This window comes from Cervus elaphus, chromosome 18 (assembly GCF_910594005.1).
Source record: "Cervus elaphus chromosome 18, mCerEla1.1, whole genome shotgun sequence".
Taxonomy (NCBI): domain Eukaryota; kingdom Metazoa; phylum Chordata; class Mammalia; order Artiodactyla; family Cervidae; genus Cervus; species Cervus elaphus.
The window spans coordinates 69,683,680-69,702,503 of NC_057832.1; the positions used below are offsets into that span (position 1 = coordinate 69,683,680).

An 18,824-nucleotide genomic window follows, 5' to 3' on the forward strand; every position below is an offset into this window, starting at 1 on the left:
CCTCCACAGGGAAGAGACTAAGATGAGCTTCAATCAAATTGCTTCTGGGTAGACTTGCAATGGGAGCAGGCTGCAGAGACCCTGCAGGACTACTTCCTGCCTGGGTCTTCCCTGCCTTGAGCTCCCAAAATTCTTGATAAGGACCTGGGCAAGTTGTCACCAAACAGCAGGTTCCAGCTCCTGAAAAACAAAGGCAGAACCTCCTCCAGCAATCACTTAGTTGCTGGAAAGCTGGATCACCTTCCAAAATGCAGTAAACGCTGTAAGTTTCATTAGGTGATATATGATATCTGCAAAACTGACACTGCTTTGCGGGAGGAGTAGCGCTCAAAAGAGAGCTGTGGTTGCTCTTTTATGGAAGTTGCCTCACTTACTTTTGAGTTTGTTTTTAAACACCTAAGAAACCACAGCTCAGGAAGCATGCTCAGTCGTGTCCTGTCTGGCTACTGCCTTCGCTATCCACGCAAGCCTCATGCTTCCACACTGCTAGACCAGGGCACCTGGGACCTGGCCAAGAAGACCTTCACCCTGAAGCAGGGCACCATCCTCTGCCCGCTTTCCTCCTCCTAGCGGGAGTTCCCATTGAGTCAGTCCCATGTGCGTGATAATAGTGACGGGGGAGGGGATGCTTTCGAAACTAGAGATTTGCCTGGCAACCTCCGTTCTACTGCTTATTATCAGTATAATTTCGATCAAATTCTTAACCTCCCTAAGTCGGCCGAGATTATGATGAAGCCTAAAATTTAAGGCTAACAAAAAATATTTTAATGCAGTAAGTTAAAGAATAAAAATTCATGCAAAAATTCATGGTGTACGAAATATCTAAGTGTTAAACACATGATTGTTCAGCAGCCAGGCCTTGAGAGACAGAAGGTGAGGATGTCCCAAAAGGATTGGGAAGGCGGGCGGGAGCACGTGTGGAGGAAGAGCAGGGACGGTGGAGAAGGGGTGAAAGAGAACAGATTTGGATTCCTAGCTCACAGGCTCAGAAGAGATCTTTCTTTGCTGTTCTTGGGATCACGCTTCGAGTTGTGCACCCAATTCTAGCGCACAAGTTCTTCCCTGGTCAGGAGGAGGCCTGCGGTGCTTGCAGCCTCGAGCTCCTGGGGTATGTACAAGCATGCGAGTGGTCAAGGGAAGGAGTTGGAGGGTCGCAGCCCTGAGGGAACAGTCTTTGAGGAGGCTCTGGGGCTCCGCACCTGATCTCCGCGTTTAGGCTTGGTGGCGCCACACCATGGGAACCCGAGAAGGCCGCGGGAGTGCAAGTTCCAGTAGCCTGGTGGTGGCGCGCACCCACAGTCGAAGGCCTCCTTGAGCCTGAGAAGTGCCCGGGGCTCTGGCCCCCGAAGAATTTTTCCCTTCACTATCTGAGGACGTAGGCCCTGGAGATGCGTGCGACCTGCCTTAGGCCCACACGACATCCCTTTCCTCGGTTCCACAGCTCGGCGCCAGAGTGAAGTCCCGGCCGCGTGTAAGCGCGCGTGCGAACACCCACCCACCCACCTATCCACCCATCCCCACAAAGGGACAGTCAGATGACACACTCTGGCCGCGCCTCTTGAAAAACTTATCTTTGCCTCGCCCTTAGAAACGGAATTGGGCGGGGTGCCTTGCTTCGCCCGTTCCTGGGGCCTCCGGGGTGGACCGGAGCTCCGGAGGACCGGCCCGTTCTTGCAGCCAAAGCTGGACGGGGAGCTTCTCGCAGACACTTGGATTCAAGAAAACTTAACTCCATCAGGATGTGTACTTGTAACTCCAGAGGAACTCCACGGTTCCTCTGAGGAAAGGTTTGGACCACACCATTCCTCGCACAATGAAATCCGAGGCCGCAATGCGCGCTCCCTACGCGGCACGACGATGCGCGCTTCTCTCGGCGCGCCCCCGGGACGTGTAGCAGCTGCTTTCAAGGGATTGCGGCCGCGCTCCCCACACTACTTCGGGTGGGTTTCCTGTTCGGTAAACCGAATTGAGGAATCCAAAGGCACCGAGGCCCATTTCTTTTGCTTTTAAGGCGTTTACCAAAAAGAGCGGAGGACAGGATGGGGACGGGATCTCGAGAGTAGAGCTGCCCGGGTGTTGAGAAACCGGTCTCCTTTCTCGCCCTCGGGTACCCGGCGGAGCTCTCGGTCTGGCACCGGGTCCTGCGGCTCCGGCACAGCTCTCGTCTCCTATGCCGGTGGAGGGTTCCTACCGCTGTCAGCGGAGGGTTCTGCGTTAGCTTCAACATTCATTTAAGCGAGAAGCCATTGGCCGAAATCGTGAAACCGTTTCTTCCTGCACAGTTCTGAAGTCGACCAACTTTTGAGTTTCGGGGGTTACAGAGGAAAATTTGAAGCGGCGCTGTGTATGAGGAGACATCTTCCGGTCCTCCATATAATCAAACTCCGTATAACCAATTTCAGGCATATAACCTCAAATTTTAATTCCTGAGTTCCAAAGTTTAGCAAGTTGTAAATAATCGTCCATTATCACCATGAGACCCCAATCCATACACTCCAAAACTGTCTGCACAGCTACCTGCATGTGAGCATGCGAAAGAAACATTTCTGAGATCGCAAAATTGCAGTTCAAAAATTAAATACAATAAAATTCTGTATTTATAGTTCATTTATACTGGGGTAACTGTTCAGGCGCTTTATGAACTTTATCTAGTTTAACCTACAGCAATATTCCAGGTAGGAATAAATTAATTTAGATGATGAAACTAAGGCTTTAAGAAATTGAGGTAACTTATACCGAGTCTCAGGGGGGGCTAAAGCGGGTTAAAGTCAAGATTCAAAGTCTTCTCCAAGTGCAATGGACTATCCGGACCCCTCTTTCCCCAGTCTCACCCCTACCCCCACCCCCGCCTGACGTCAGCCTAAGAAGGACCTTCTGGAAAGTGTTAATGTGATTACTTAGTTTCAACCCCCTCGGTGGCTTTACCTATTAACCCGCGCTAACACGAAGGGACCTCAGAACCGGGCGATCTTCTCTTCGGGTGGGCTTTTAATCACTCTATGATGGCACCTTCCTGCCAAGTACCGGTTCCCGGCTTTTACAGCACAGTATTGATTTGCAAAAGCAATAAATCTAAGAGCAGGGACAGTGCGCCGCAGATAATTATGTTGCAGTATACATTTTTATTGCTGCGGTTTCAACACCAACAAGATGCATTGCTTTTTAGGGATCCCCAAAAGTCTCACCTCTCGAGCCCCGAGTTTGTTTAAAGTGGACTTTTCAGTTTCTCTGATTTGGCGCCTGCCTCTGCGCACTAGCTTAGCTAGTTTAGCTTCCCATTTTGTCTTTAGAAGGATGAACAGTCCAAGTTCGCTGCCCACCAAAGACCCAGAACCGGACTGAGTGCGTGGGCAATTGGAAAAGTGGAAACTGACTGGGGGCAAAGCATTTTCCCCCTTGCTCTGCCAAATTTTCTAAAAATGTCCCTGTCATGAAATTATTCAAATTCCAGCTTCAACCACTAAGATAATTAAGAAAAGATATGATGCTTCCTCTGTGTAGAAATGCATTGTTTTTTTAATCGAGGTATAATTTCACAATAAGTTTTTGAAAACTAAAACCAGCAAATAAGATTTTCGATGCTCAATTGAAGCGTGAAATTCTAGACTCACTATGCCATCTCTCATCCCAACAAACAACGCCCCCCCCCCCGCCCCCAAAGACACCCGCTCTTGACAGAATTCTTCCTTCCTGGCCAAACCCTAAGCATTTGAGACAGGACAGGAACAAGCTTGTGTGCCTTACATTTAAACAAGGGAAATGTCACTGTTGCATTGATTGAGGTGGAGTGTGTTTGCCTGCTGGGGGGAAGATTTGTTAATCCAAGGGTCTGGGTTGTCCAAAAGCAGCAAAGGACCCGAGACTCAAGAATAGAAACGAACCTTCAGGCACATGAAGTGGTGCTGCTTCTATCTTACTAAGGTTTAAGCTGAAAGCATTCTCAACCAGCGTTACTTTACTATGGATCTCCGGTGTGAAGAGACCAGGCACAGCGGCAGGGCTGGGGTGTGATCAAGATCTCTGCCTGGAGTGCAGGTCCTGTGCTTCTAGCCGGTTGGGGCGATTTAAGGGGAGATGCATCACCCTGCTAGCCAGACTCGGTTTCTCACTGTCAAAGCAAATAGACATGGGCTAGACAGTATAAATCGTTTCCAGCACAAAAATCTATAGTTTTACGAATTTCCCCCAAATGTACACATACGTTCTGTGTACACAGAGGTATTTCAAAATTATTCCTTAGTCACTGTTATGCAGTATGTTGTTAGAAACTATTGACATATTGACAAGACAGTCTTAACTCACAAGTCCCCCACCTGTCATCATGTTACTTACATGCCTGATTTCAACTTTTGAGTTTCAGCTTTTTCCCCTCGTAAGTTTGTTTCAAGGGGTGGAGAATGTCTGTGCCATGGAGAGAGGAAAATGTGGGGGTGAGAAATGGGGGGCTGTTTTCCTTCTTCTCTTTCTTTTTTTAAAGACCTACCAAGAGGCTCCTAATCGCCAGACCGACTGGAAAGGGGAGCAAATATTTACATGTACAGCTTGAGTGTGTGTGTCAGCCTGAGTTTACACGGCTCCGAGTGAAGCGGATTACCCCGCGAATTTGGAGAATTTGAGTTATTCAAGCTGAGCAAGGCCAACAAGACGACCCCCACAAGGCCGTGGGAAGTCCGAGTTTGTGAAGACCGAAGGCTTGGCGTCCGCCAAGCGCGGGCGCGGCGGGGCTCGCACTCTCCCACTGCGCGTCGCATGGTCCCCGCAGGGTGCCGCGCCACCAGCACATCGATCTCCCCTCACCTTCCCTTCCGTCAAGGCCTGATTTTCCAGTCCCTTTTGGGAATAGGAACCCCGAACGAGAGGCGCACCAGTGTGCAGAAGCAGCCGTGGTTCTGAGAGCATCCTTGGCCAAATGCTTACAGCCCACCCTTAGCGCATCGTTATCAAGGTTGCTTCTCTCCAGACCCATTGTCTAGCAGTCCGATTCTGAAGCCCATCGGGCTCTGGGATCCAGCCCTTCACGCTGCCGGGCAAATGGGATCTATCCGGTAGGCGCCGACTCTACGGCGCCAGTTTCTGTCCCACTTCTAGCACTTTCCAACTTTCTTTTGGAACTTTGATTACCAGTAAGAAAAAGAATGGGAGAATCAAGAACTCCCCGAGGCTTCCTCTGGTCTAGATTCCCGCAGTGGGCCACTCCTAGGATCCCAGGTCTTAAGACGAGACAAAAATGCCCCCTCCCGACAGCGAGCACCTCCCTCCCACTCCGGAATTGCGAGACCTGACGGGCTGCATCTGCGGTGGCTGCACTAGCCTGGTGCTGGCACCCCATTCCCCGAACGGATGCCAGGTTCCACCGGGCTGTGCGTGAGGCCACACGGACACCGCGCTCCGGGCGCACCCTCCCCACCCGGCCCGCAGCCCCGCCCCCGGCGGCGGAATCAGGAAGCGGTGACGTGTGGCAGCGCTGACTGGCTGCAGGCCGCCGGGATCGCCGCTGCCAGCAAATTAAGGCGCAGGGCTTCGAGCGCCCGGGCGCAGTGTCCTCCGCGCCCCGCCGCGCTCGCACGGCCACGCTCAGGCTCCCAGGCATCCGCCCCCTTTCAGCGACTCTGAGCCGCTCTGACTGTCCCCAGAGTGGGGAGGGAGGAAAGACGTGGAGCGGGTGCTGCAGGACCTCTGGGCTTAGCGCAGCTCATGCAAGTCTTCAGCTTCCGGCGGCGCAGCCTGTGCCCCTGCGGAGCGTCCCGGTACTTGCACACCCGGTTGAGCCCGCAATTGGTACTCTCTGGCTAGTTCGAAGTCTCAGCGGCTAAATTAGGCTCTTGCGGTGGGGGAAAGGAGACACCGGTGTGGAGCTCTTGGGAGGTTGGGGCTGACTCATATAGAGTCTCTGGCTCCCCTCTGGCTGCACTTGGAAACTTTGCGCTGTGTTTCGGTCTTTGTCACTTTTGGGGAAGCTGGACAGCAGTTCGGCAGGCCCGGTCCCTGGCCAGGACCGCACACTGGGGGCCATGGAGTTCACGGCATCGCCCAAGCCCCAGCTTTCTTCCAGGGCCAACGCCTTCTCCATCGCCGCGCTGATGTCGAGCGGCGGCTCCAAAGAGAAGGAAGCAACGGAGAACACTATCAAACCACTGGGTAAGTCGGGCTGCTAGACTGTCCGGGATGGGCAGGCATGGCGGGTGGGGGGCACATTTGTTTGTCCTTCTGTCCCCTAGCTGCACGACGTTCTTGAGGGTGGCCACCTTTTCCGGTTCGCGCGGCAGCTCTGACCATAGACTATATTGCGGGTGGGAATTTTTTTTTTTTTTTCCCCTCTTAGGCCCAGATTCTTTGGGGACTTCACAGTGTTGCTATATGCAACCAGTTTCATACCTCATACATCGCTTTCCTTACCGATTTGTCTAGAATGCTTTTGTCAAGTCGAACATCCGGGGTGTGTGTGTGTAACATTTTTGGGATAAAAGATTTAGGGATGAATAATGATAAAAGCCCCTTTTTAAGACTCGACAGAATTTATGATGCATCTAACACCTGCTTGTGCATTTGCAACCAAGGAGACTGTCACTTCACAAGAAACTAGTTTAATTTTGTTTTTTCCTGACTTGAATAGATTACACAAAGTCAGCTCCTTAAGACCCCGATCAGGTGCTGTAGAATAAGCCAGATCTACCCGAATGAACCATTTTCTTCAGAGAAGCTCCAGATATATCAGTAAGGCATCATTTCATAGCTGCTGTCACTTTCAGTGGAGGTTGGCAAAAACATTAGCCAGTAACCATTTCCCAAATTCCTCAACTTTTAGCTATACTGTTTATGTAACAACCTTTACCATTTATAGAAGACACTATGCTCAGAGCAAAGGGAGAAAAGTGACTATACTACCCTTAGCATGAGTGAATTGTGTGAAGGAATTGTGTGAGAAAGAAACTGCTGGAGATGTGTTTCAAGTCCCTTCACAACTGGGAGAAAGAAGTGTTCTCATCATCACCTTTTGGGTCCCTGGGTAATACTTAGTTCATATTCTGATCATCTGGTAGTCCTAAAATAGTGAAAAGCATCAAGTAAACTTAGGGTAATTTTTTAAAACTTCTTAACTTCAATTTTTTTCTTCTTCTCCCTGTCCTTTCTCAACATTTTAACATCTCACACCTTGAAACACAATAATAATATGGAAGATGAAATGTTAGAGAAGAAAAATAAGGGGCCTCAGCAGAGAGAAGAGAGAGCTAGAATCCCTGCAGAAACTAGAACCAAGGCAAAGGAAACAGGAAGGTCTGCAGAAAACATGTCAAAAAGTCTCTCCTCCGTGGTTTTCACTCTCTTTCTCTGGTTCTTCCTATCTAACCTCCCGTGTAAATCTAAACCTGCCAAAGAAATGGAAATAACCAATCAGATAAACTCCAACTGTTTAGGAAAAAATTCACCACCAATTTCAAAGTTAACTTTGTGGCCCTTCCCGACAGTATCCACTCCTGTTTAGGAGGCCTCCAAATTCTTTATAAATAAATGCCCCCACTACTGTTTGGCAGCTAGCAAGAAAAGAGAATTTCAGGTTAAAATTTCTGACAGGTGTACAGTAGACTGGGAAACATGCTAGCTTCAGCTCTACTGTCATTTCAACGTTGCTTCCTTCTCTACTTTCCTGAGGGGGGAAAAATACCTTCCTCTGAATTCTAAACTATAAAACCATTCACAGCTCAAAGTACCCCCACCTCATTCCAGTCTGTAAAATGAGCATCCTTCCTCCCCTGGGGCTTTTGAGACAGACTCTGAGAGAACCTGAAGGCATCCTAGTCCCTTTCTAGGGCCAGTTCAACAGAGCACTATTATTGACTATAAGCTGAGGACTCCAGCACGTGAAATACCTGTTAAGAGAGAATGCAACACTAGCGAGATGCTAAAGAAAGTATAGGGTGGGAGTCAGAGGTGTCTCATGATTGCTTATTTAAACACATTAGGTCTATTCAAAAGAACCACCTCAGACAACTAAGTCATTAAATTTTTTTAAATTGAGATACAACTGACATAAAACATTGTGTTAGAACATTTCTGTATCATTTTCTTCTTCCATTTCCCAACCCTCACACACTGGTTAGTTTGGAGCTTGGGGAATTTGCCTTTTTCAATTGTCAGAAAAATTTTAAGGCTACTTATTAATTCCCTATAAAGATGTTATGTGAATGTGTTTCTGAAAATATTAGTAGAAAATATAATTTTGTGATTGCATGGTTCTCTTTGAATTTGAAAACAAGGATATGATAATTAATTTGATTATTCTTATTTAAAAATTTTTTCATGAGTTGGATTATTATTGTAAGAGAAGGTTAAAATTCTCTACCTCCTGCTTGCCTGCCCCAAGTCAAAGAGAAATAAAACATTGTGTGTGTGTGTGTATGTGTACTTAGAACTTATTTCAATTCCTTGAGGGCACTTAGAACAGAGTTGTTTTGGAGTTCAGTTTCACATTGTCGATTCAAGTAGTTTCTTTTTTAAGGGACGCAAGATAATTGGGCCAATTACAAAACTCCCCCTGTATTCCATCAAAGTGACTGGTGTAGTCCCAGGCCCTTATCAGCTGTGGAGGAGAATGTTTGGTTCATAGGCAGTGGTATTCTAGTCTGATGGTTGATGGAAAACTGTTCTTCCTACTTTAACACTCTGCTAGTCTGGGTTTGGGGTTCTTTTCCTCACAGAACATTTTTTGAGAGAGAGAAAATACACACATTGTCCCTCAAGTAATTGTTTCAAGCCAAGTCCAAAAAATTGGAGAGCATACTCCCGTGATTTAACAAGCAATATGTTAGTCTTTCATAAGATCTCAGACTGAGAGGGAAATTATAAAAATGTTCCAATCTAACATCTGAAAGTCTGGGAAACTGAGAACCGGGCAAAGAAGTGAAGTGACTTAATTTTTTTTTTAAAAAAACCACATCCCCAACACCACACCCCCTTTTCATTTTGTCTTATGGGGAGAGGGCTCCAGGAGGGAAGGGAGGTTCCTCTCAAAGTGAGGAAGGAGCTGATATTTTCGCTGCTTTGATCTCCGTGGAAAAAGTGTCTCCTCTTTGTCAGAGAGGAAGAACTGGTACCAGGGCCCACAAACTGAGAAGAATGTGGAGGGATAACAACAGGAATATTTGTTTTTAATTCTTTATGATCATTGTCGTCCCCAGTATCCACTCCTCACATTTTTTCTTCTCCAAAGTGGGTTTCAAGTAATGGTAACAAGCCATGGTTCTAGAACTCACTCATTTGGTTCAGTAAGCAAGCAAGCAGGAGCCGTGCCACTCCACAGGACTCTCAGGCTTGGTTTATGTAGTGAATGGTTTCCACTGCCCTCCTGGAGATCCTGAGCATAACTTTTCCAAAGTCAAATCTGGGTACCTATTTTAGTTGTGCTGCTGTCCTCCTTATATCTTTGATTGACAGAATGAGCTGTCATTCTCAATTCTTTTTGCCTGCAGAACAATTTGTTGAGAAGTCTTCCTGCGCTCAGCCCCTGGGAGAGCTGACCAGCCTAGATGCTCACGGGGAGTTTGGTGGCAGCGGTGCGGGCAGCAGCAGCCCCTCCTCCTCCTCTCTGTGCACTGAGCCACTGATCCCCACCACCCCCATCATCCCCAGCGAGGAAATGGCCAAAATTGCCTGCAGCCTGGAGACCAAGGAGCTCTGGGACAAATTCCATGAGCTAGGCACGGAGATGATCATCACCAAGTCTGGCAGGTAGCAGGAGGGCCTTGTTGGCTGAGCAGTGGGGAGGAGGGAACGGTGCCCTGAGTGGCATAGGGAGTCTCCAGGAACTGGGTGAAACTGCTGGTACTGAGCTTGAAGGGGATGCTTTGCCCAAGGAGGGTTTCCTTCCACTGACTTGCTTTTGGAAAGATCAACTGAGACAGATGTCCAGGCATTTGCTTTCTTGGGATCTGGCTATAGGAAGCCCTGCCCCCACCCTAAGGGCAAGAGACTGGGCTCTCTTGCTCCCTGCAGCCTGTTGTCTTTTGGGTGCTAAGTTTGCATATGGAGGGAAGCGGGAACTTGACTTGTGCCTGCTGCGGTTGAGGGCGGGCTGTTCCCGTGCAGGGTGGGCTGCTCCGTGTTGTGAGGGAGGCAGGTGGCTTCCTTTTTATCACCTTTTTATCTTCCTTTTATTTGCAGAAGCTCCCATTAAAAACTAAAATTAAAATCAGGGAGATAGAATGAAATTTGAAATGACCACACTCCTGGTAGGAAGGAGCTCTGGTGCGGGGGCCCTAGACACCGAAGTCGGGGCTGACTCAGGGAAGGCAGGAAGGCAGCTCCTGGGACTGGGGCTAAGGCTCTAGGGATCGGTGGCCCCTTGGCGCCCGAAGGCTCCAGCTCTCAGGTCTCTGGGACGCACCCTCTCAGAGTCTGCTGAAAAGAAAACCAACCTGAGAACTCCGCTCTGGCTTTCTACTAAGACAGGGGTGAGTTTTCTCCCTGCAACACAAGGAGGTTACAGGACTCTGTCTGCTCTGGAGACATCGGTTTAGGCTCACATCGGTTCAGAGCCTAATGGGGTTGATGATATAGCACAGGATTTCCCCTAATTGCAGACCTTTGGGTATTAATGAGGACTCCTGTAGAGATGACACTTAAGATTATCTAGGCTTGGGAGAAGGTCAGTCTCTGTATTCACATCTCTGTGGCTTTACAGGAAACAAAGAGTTTGGGGGCTGGGTAGAGAGGGAAGGGACCTCTCTTCCTCTCTAATTCTGGCGATTCTCTTTGTCTCACTGTGTCAGGAGGATGTTTCCTACCATCCGTGTGTCCTTTTCCGGTGTGGATTCTGAGGCCAAGTACATAGTCCTGATGGACATCGTCCCTGTGGACAACAAGAGGTACCGCTATGCCTACCACCGGTCCTCCTGGCTGGTGGCTGGCAAAGCGGACCCTCCACTGCCAGCCAGGTTTGTGTCTCCAGATTTTCAGCCAAGCAAAATGTCTCCTGCCCTGGCTCTTTGAATTTTCAGCAGGTCTGTTTCTAAAGCCGTGAGTTCTGGTAAGAAGGCGTTCCGAGCCCAGGCACTCCAGGATTAACTATACAAAATATGGATTAATCTCTGAGAAAGGCAGAGTTTGTACTCAGAACATTGCCTTTAATATTATCTTTCTTCATAATTCATTTCAAAGCTTTTCTTAAATTTCAGTTGGAATATTTGTTAGAAATCTGGACCCATTTCATATGACACCCCTCATTTCTATTTGGCTAACACCCAACAGAATAAACCTACTGATGAAGTGACTGCCCTAAAATTCTTTTTAAAAGTGTGCATTTTAGTGTATTTGTAGCTTTTAGTAGATATTTATTATAGTGTAGTTATAACTTCACATAGTAAACATCATTTTGGTAAATGTGGGTTTTTTTTTGACTAGTAAAAGGCTCAGAGATTTTTAAGTATGAACAACAAACTCTCCCCCCCCTCCATAATTAGTGGATAAATGTAATTCAACATCAGGTTAATATACTTTTACTGAAAAATTATTCAATTAATATGTTAGGTAATGACCCAAACAAAACATGTCCATTTTTGTGCTAGTCATTGGTAATGTTTTTCCAGGAGAACCCTGTTTAACAAATCACATGCAACCTTTATGGCTGCTGCTTTGCCCAAATGAGCATTCTGGAGGGAAGGAAATGGCATTTTTACTTTATGTTACTATGACTAGCTGAAGAACAGAAATCTAACAGGCACTGTTTAATACAAACAGTGAATCTTTACATTTTACACTTTACATTTACATAGCTGATTATACATTTAGGGCTCTAAAACCAAAACTTACAGCTTTAAAGTTGTTTTATGACTGTAATTTTTATAATTGATAGGCAGTTCATATCAAGGCTAAGGATTTATTTAAATGTACGGGTTAAGGAACTTTGATGTTATGGTTCAAAGTATGGTTCTTTTTAAGTATATAGTTTGGAGTCTTAAGTCAAGGCACAGAATCAACACAGATAATTTACACATATAGTTCAAATGGAATATTAAGCTTACTTAGTAGTCGATCACATTATTAAGCTTACAGTCTGTTAAGTACACTAGAGACAAGATTAAAAGGAGCCTCTCTGAGTTTTCCATTCCCACAAGAGACTAGGAAGGATCCCAGCCTTTCCAAATCGATATATTAAATAATAATCAGGACTAAAAACAAATTTTAATGACACTCATTTTGAGTGACTGTAAATGACAAATTTACAATAGATATTTAAATATAATTAGTGTTCTCTACTATTTACTATTAACTAGCCAGTTCACATTAATCTAGAGCTTCTTTCCAATATTTACAATTTTTTTTTAAAGGGGAAAGAGAGAAAGAAAAGAGACAGAGAGCCGAGTATTTTAGCAGATTCCTAACCATTTTTACAAGCAGCCTCCCCCACCCCTTTTCTTTTTTCTCTAAGTCCTTCCTCTAAGAAGTTAATCACTCTTATTTAGCATACATTTTCCTCCTATCTAAAGGTATGGGGAACTGGTTTAGGCCAGTTGGAAATATGACATGCCTTGTTTATGTTACTAATCTGTTCTGGCTGGAAAAAGAAAGCATGTACCAATACACTATCTTAACTGAAGCATGTTTAAGCTATTGCTGGAATTTTAAGTCCCACGAGACTTGAGAGAAGCGGGGCTTCCTGTATGCTTTTTCATTCATCCTAGTTCAGTTTATTTATATTGATATTAGATTAAAATGTTTGTGCCTTATAGGATAGAAATATTCTAGATTATACAAGCAACTATTTTTTATTGCTATTAAAAGACACTGCTATAATTTCTAGCTACATATGGGAAAGGTAAAGAATTTGGGAGGTGATCATTTTTGCACTTATGGTAGAAATTCCTTGCAATTATAGCTCTTTGAAAGACTTTATTTTAGACTAAAATTCATCAGTCACTTGTTTCTAATCAGAAGAAATGATGCTTGACAGTATCATTTGATCATAGTAATGGGCAAGACATTATACATAACCTAAATAATGTTTTTTTCATATAGGACATTTCCTTTTTTTAAAAAAGTTGATATTTAAATTAATATTTATTAATCTTATTATATGTGGTAAATTGATACATAAAGAGGGACTGTCTCATCAACTTTTAGGACTAAATATTTTTAGTCCTCTTTGGAGGCGTGGGTAGGATGTGGTTGTTGTTGCTTAGGCCCTCAGTCCTGTCTGGCTCTTTGTGACCCTATGGACTGCAGCACGCCAGGCTTCCCTGTCCTTCATCATCTTCCAGAGCTTGCTCAAACTCATGTCTATTCAGTCAGCGATGCCATCCAACCATCTCGTCCTCTGTCGTCTCCTTCTCCTCCTACCTTCAATTTTTCCCAGCATCAGTGTCTTTTCTAATCAGGATGTGGTGCTTATTAGTAAAACAACTGTGTCTATAGAGTAACAGCCTTGGAAGGGTGATACTTGAAAAGCGATTTAATATTATGGTGTGTCACTGAAGAATACTTCAACTGAAAGGCAATTCTGAGCACTCCTTTAAAAAATTATTCAGGCAGACAAATACCTAAAACCTTTAAAGTTCTTGTATGGGTCTGGTAAGAATCTTTAGTAATGTTAGCCTGTTTTCTGCTTAGATTCTGGTGGGCTTTGTGAGTTGCAGCCTATGATTCCAATTCTTCTATTGTTAGTCCTCTGTGTGACAAACCAGGGCATAGACTTCTTATTCTTCACATGAATATTGTTAGGAAAGGCTTTTTTTTTTTAAACTTTTTTCCTTTCCTTTATTCCCTCCATAATATGTATGTTTAATGGTAGTTACAAAGATTCTCTACAAAATATAAATATAAATAACCTGTGGCATGGATAAAGGAATTTATCCCGTTAAATCAAGGACATTTCCTTCTCCTGTTATTAGTTCTATGATCTCCCATGACTTCAGAAAAGCTTCTGTTGAGTGGATATTAGGATTGTGATTTACAAAGGGTTGTACTTAGTTTAAAGCTTTGCAGGTAAAGCAAATGACTTGCATTTAACTGTCAGTAGGTAAAAGCTAGCCAAAAACATAGCAGCTGATCAATAAATGACAAACACCTGATAAGTACATTTCCCCCCCATCAAAGCTTTTTTTTGGGAGGGGGGAGTGCTTAGTCTACTTACAGATAAATACACTAAATAATTTGAAGCTTACCCAACTTGTTTTCACTCTCATTAGCGAGCACTTAACGAGGTAATGATGAAAGAAATAATATTAAGGTACCAGGAGAAGCAAATAGACTATGTGAGCTATTAAAAGTTCCCTGGGTCACTGTATTAAAATTACTCTGTCATGCTTATAAAGAAAACAAACTTTAAACTGAGCCACCTTCGAGTTTAAATGGATAGATTCTCTAGAATTGTTTCCTCTTAAATTATTTGTCTTCACTGCCTTTTAGCAATATTTATACTAGGAACTCATTATGCAATTAGTATAACCTAGACCTTCTTTTGAAAATACCTACAATTGAATTTTATATTTGACAGAAGCAGACCAGTAGTTGATTAATTAGATGGAAAAAAAAAAACACCTTTAAAAAAACAACTTGCTCAGCAAATAATAGAAAATGTATTAAGTATTATCCCTTGAAAATTAATAACAGAAAATGTATTAAGTATTACCCCTTTAAAATCATTGGTACACAAAGAAACACATCTGTATGTTTTAGCATTATTTTGGCATTGCTGTATTATTAAATTTGAGATTAAATGAGGCAAATAAAAGTTCACCATTTATATGAGATTTTTGTGTTCCTTTAGAATCAGGATATTTTAAAACCCACAGAGAGATTTTTTTAAAATGTCTCAATAAAATTCTGTCATAATTTTCTTAGGTTGTATGTACATCCAGACTCTCCTTTTACTGGCGAGCAGCTACTCAAACAGATGGTGTCTTTTGAAAAGGTGAAACTCACCAACAATGAACTGGATCAGCATGGCCATGTAAGTACAGTGCTTGGACTGCATGGATTCCCTGGGCTAGAATGGAGAAGCCACGTGAAACTCTCTCTCTTGAAGTCTCTTCGTTTTCTCCCTTTTCCCCTCCAACCTTCCCGCTCTGAGTCATTCTGTGAGAACATTCTTGTGTTCTTTGGGGAACCCTTACACATACAGAGATGCTGCATGCCATTTCTATGTAAGAGGGTCAGGGACCTTTGGCGCCTTGGAATCACACTTCTGCAAATGCTTTACCACCTGTGCCAACTAAACACAGGGCATGTGCATTTTGGAGGTTACTATGGCCCATTCTGGGATTAAATATTTAATTTCTATCAGTGATAGATAACACAGCATAAAGGGAATGGGGCTGAGACCTCCTATGGAGGTTTCCCAAAGTGTGTTCTGCAGAATACATTCTTATGAGATACAATGGGACCAAAGGGTTTTATGTACAAATAAATTTGGAAAAGTGCTGTTCGCTTATTATATATCTCCTCTGTAGTGAATCTTATGAATATTTAGAACACAGAGAAGTCTTGCAGTTAAAAACAAAATGATTTGATTTTATGTATCAATAAGGAATTCATCAAAATGTAGAGAAAAGAGAAACTGGAATTCTGAGCTCCTATCAACATTTAATAGAACAGCCATTGACACAGGCTTTTACACATGCTAAGACTGCTTTTTAAGGAACTATCTGTGATGTTATTTCATGCCCTTAAGTAAAGATTTAAATTTTAAAAAGTGTTTTAGATTTTATGCTAAGGAAACTTCAGACAGACATGCATGCTTCTTTGTGATGATGAGAATGCTGTTTCTTTCTTTTTTTTTCCTTTGCCCTGTATGCCAGAAAGCAAGTTGGTATTTTCATAATTCCTCTTCTTGGCTTAGATATTCTGATATAATTATTCTCTCTCTTATCCCTTTTATTAAGGCTCTTGTTACTTAAGATTTTAATTTTTATTGGATCTATGCAATTTAGAAGAAGAGTTTCAAAACTTTAAAAAAAAAAATGGTTACATATACATAGATAATAAATTAGAGAGCTCTAGACATGGTTTCTAAAAATTGGATTGAACCTAAAACCAAGTAAATCACTTCAGGCACTGCCACCATTCATATGCCCACAGGAGACTTTGTTTTTCCTGACCAAGTCAGAGTAACTAGGTTAACGTACAACTCGGTTGTTCAGAATTGGTGTGTTTTCCTTTCAGCATCAGTTTCATGAAGAGGAACAGCACTAAGCCATACTTCAGGAGCTCTGGGTTCTAGTCTGATTATGCCAAGATCAGATCGTGACAAATTGTTTGCCTAAATCTTAGATGATTGCTAATATCCACTTTGGCTTTAAAATTTTATTATTTAATATAACTCTTTTTCACTAGAAACAGTATGTTCTGAAAACTACAAGGAAATTTTTTAGATCTTGTGTTGTTTAGACAAGTTCTCTGAATCAGCCCTGAAGAAGCCCCTCTTTACAGATACATTTTTGGTTTTATAATAGGAAAATTTCTTATTTCCAGGAATTTATTTCTCCAATGAAATAAAGTCTACATTTCTATCAGTACTTCTTAGATCCATGAAAGCCTGAGCAGAGGTTCAAGAAGCCCTGGGGTCTGAGACTCAGTCTCAGGTCTGAGTCTGAGTCTGTCCGATACCCTTTCCTAAAGGAAATTAACCTAGGGCTGGTATAAATAAGGAAGAGGGGACCTTATTTAAAGCTTAGGGCTTTTTCCATTGTGTATGTATGTGTGTGCGTATGTGATTTGAAAACTCTTATCTTCTTAGTACAACATATAAGTGAATGCTCAGGTTTTTCTTATACCAGTTTCAGGAGGCAAATGTTTGGCTTTGTCACTTCAAGTTTATTCCAGTTTTAGGACTGAGCACAGATTCTTGAATTCCTTGGAATAAATGCATTATACAAAGAGATAACTTTTTAAAGGTTATTTTGATTCATTTGAAGCTCTCATTTGCTTCAGTAATTCCTATTCAGATTTGGGATCATAAAAAGATGGCATGTTCAAAATTCAATGCCAGTTAATGCCCTGTAACTCTGTTGGTTTATATCTCAGTACAGAAATAGATTGATTCTATATCAGTTATCTCACAGTGACTAGTATTTAACTCTCCTAAAGTCAACCAGCATTAACATTCACCCACACCCAAGTTAGCCAAGGAAACAAGAGAGCGACAATACTGCATGCTGTTGACCCTGGTCCTGCCACAGCATGTATCCAACACCTCCTCTGAGAACCATGCTCTCTGCTAGGCTCCTGAGGCGAAGGGCATACAATGTGAGCCCTGTTATCCCAAGAAAAACATACTCAATTTTGTATACTTAGGTAGCTGTCTGGGTGTGGCATTGGGGGAAGATGTAGAAAATCTTTTAATATCTGAAAGTAAATTTTGTTGTTCAAATTTCATAATGGCAATTGTATTTTATTTAAATGATACATGAAAAATAGTGCCTTTGTAAACAAGGGTATGTTTCTGATTTCTAAGTATTGGGCAACTTTTATTAGCTATAGAATGGAAGACAGCTGTCATTATCATTCCTATTTAGTTTGTAACTGGAAGTTGGAATCAATGAAGCTATCAGACATGATGATGATGATAATACAGTTATGTTTACTGAGCACTTCCTATTTGCTATGTGATTTACAAGAGTTACATCATCTGATTCTCACCACAACTCCTGTGAGTTTAAAACTTAAATGCTTTTGCATTTAAGAAAATGGGGTGAGAAAGGTACGATCACTTGACCCAAGATTAAAAGAGCGAGAAAGTATCGGATTCAGTATTCCAACCAAAGTCTATCTCACACCTCACCGCCTTTTAAGTTTCATTTCCCTACCATCCACCACCCACCTCAACCCCCAAACCCTAACTGTCCCAAGTAACAGTCTGCTTCCTCAAATATGTAATTTCTTACTTTAGAAAATTTAGAGACATACTGCCTTTGGTCTAACCAGACTAAAAAACAAAAACTTTCTTTTTTCAAAATAAACCTATCCTCCAGATGACTTTTTCCTCTATTATAATTTTAGAAAGAACACTTGAAACAACCTGTGTTATTTGCAGTTGTTTTGGTAAAATGTGATTCACAATGATGACTCTGCAGTATTATGTACAAATTACTTGCCTGAAGAATGGAAAGGGTCGATTTTAATCTTAAAACTGCATTTGAAACTGTAGATTTTATGATTATTTCTTTGCCTCATTGTAATTGGGCCTGTTTAGCAAAATAAAAACCTAAATTTCAGTACTGTGCTTGCCATTCTTTGTTGTAGATAATTTTGAACTCAATGCATAAGTACCAGCCACGGGTGCACATCATTAAGAAGAAAGACCACACAGCCTCATTACTCAATCTGAAGTCTGAAGAATTCAGAACATTCATCTTCCCAGAAACAGTTTTTACAGCAGTCACTGCCTACCAGAATCAACTGGTGAGTGTACCCTTCACAATTTCTTTGCCAAAAAAGATGAGGTTTTAGGAGATGCTTTTATCTTCTTGGAGAGAAGGGCTATCCCAGTACTCAAAATGGAAGTTTACTTTGAAGAAAGCTATGGAGACTCAGCCCCGGGACCTCCAAGTATGTTGAGTGACTGCAGCTCAGTGTTATAAAGGTCTGTGTTTCTTAGAACCGTTACTTTCCCAGTCAAGCTGTTTACGGCCCATTCTCCTGCCAAAACCTATCCCAAACTGACTTCTTACCAGCTTCCTTTACCTCCTCTTGGTAGGGCCTCATGATGTACATAACCATATACTCATGAATTCATAAAATTTTAAAGTTCTTTTAAATTTTTTTAAAAAATTTTAATTTTAAATTAAAATTTTTTAAATTTTAATTTAATTAAAAATTTTTAAAAAGTTTTA

At 43.0% G+C, this 18,824-nt stretch overlaps 1 protein-coding gene across 2 annotated transcripts in view; it reads left to right on the forward strand.

Annotated features, from left to right (window-relative positions):
- The first annotated feature begins 5,551 nt into the window (after positions 1-5,551).
- Positions 5,552-18,824, forward strand: part of TBX20 (T-box transcription factor 20) — a 45,723-nt gene continuing 32,450 nt past the window's right edge. The window contains exons 1-6 of one of the 2 annotated variants that reach the window (XM_043873436.1): positions 5,552-5,747; positions 6,053-6,138; positions 9,468-9,726; positions 10,767-10,931; positions 14,836-14,944; positions 18,235-18,393. In XM_043873436.1, coding sequence (XP_043729371.1) covers positions 5,695-5,747; positions 6,053-6,138; positions 9,468-9,726; positions 10,767-10,931; positions 14,836-14,944; positions 18,235-18,393 — 831 coding nt within the window. In that variant the 5' untranslated portion in view covers positions 5,552-5,694. Of the gene's footprint in view, positions 6,139-9,467; positions 9,727-10,766; positions 10,932-14,835; positions 14,945-18,234; positions 18,394-18,824 lie in introns of both variants that reach the window. The other variant, XM_043873437.1, reaches the window with a different exon arrangement.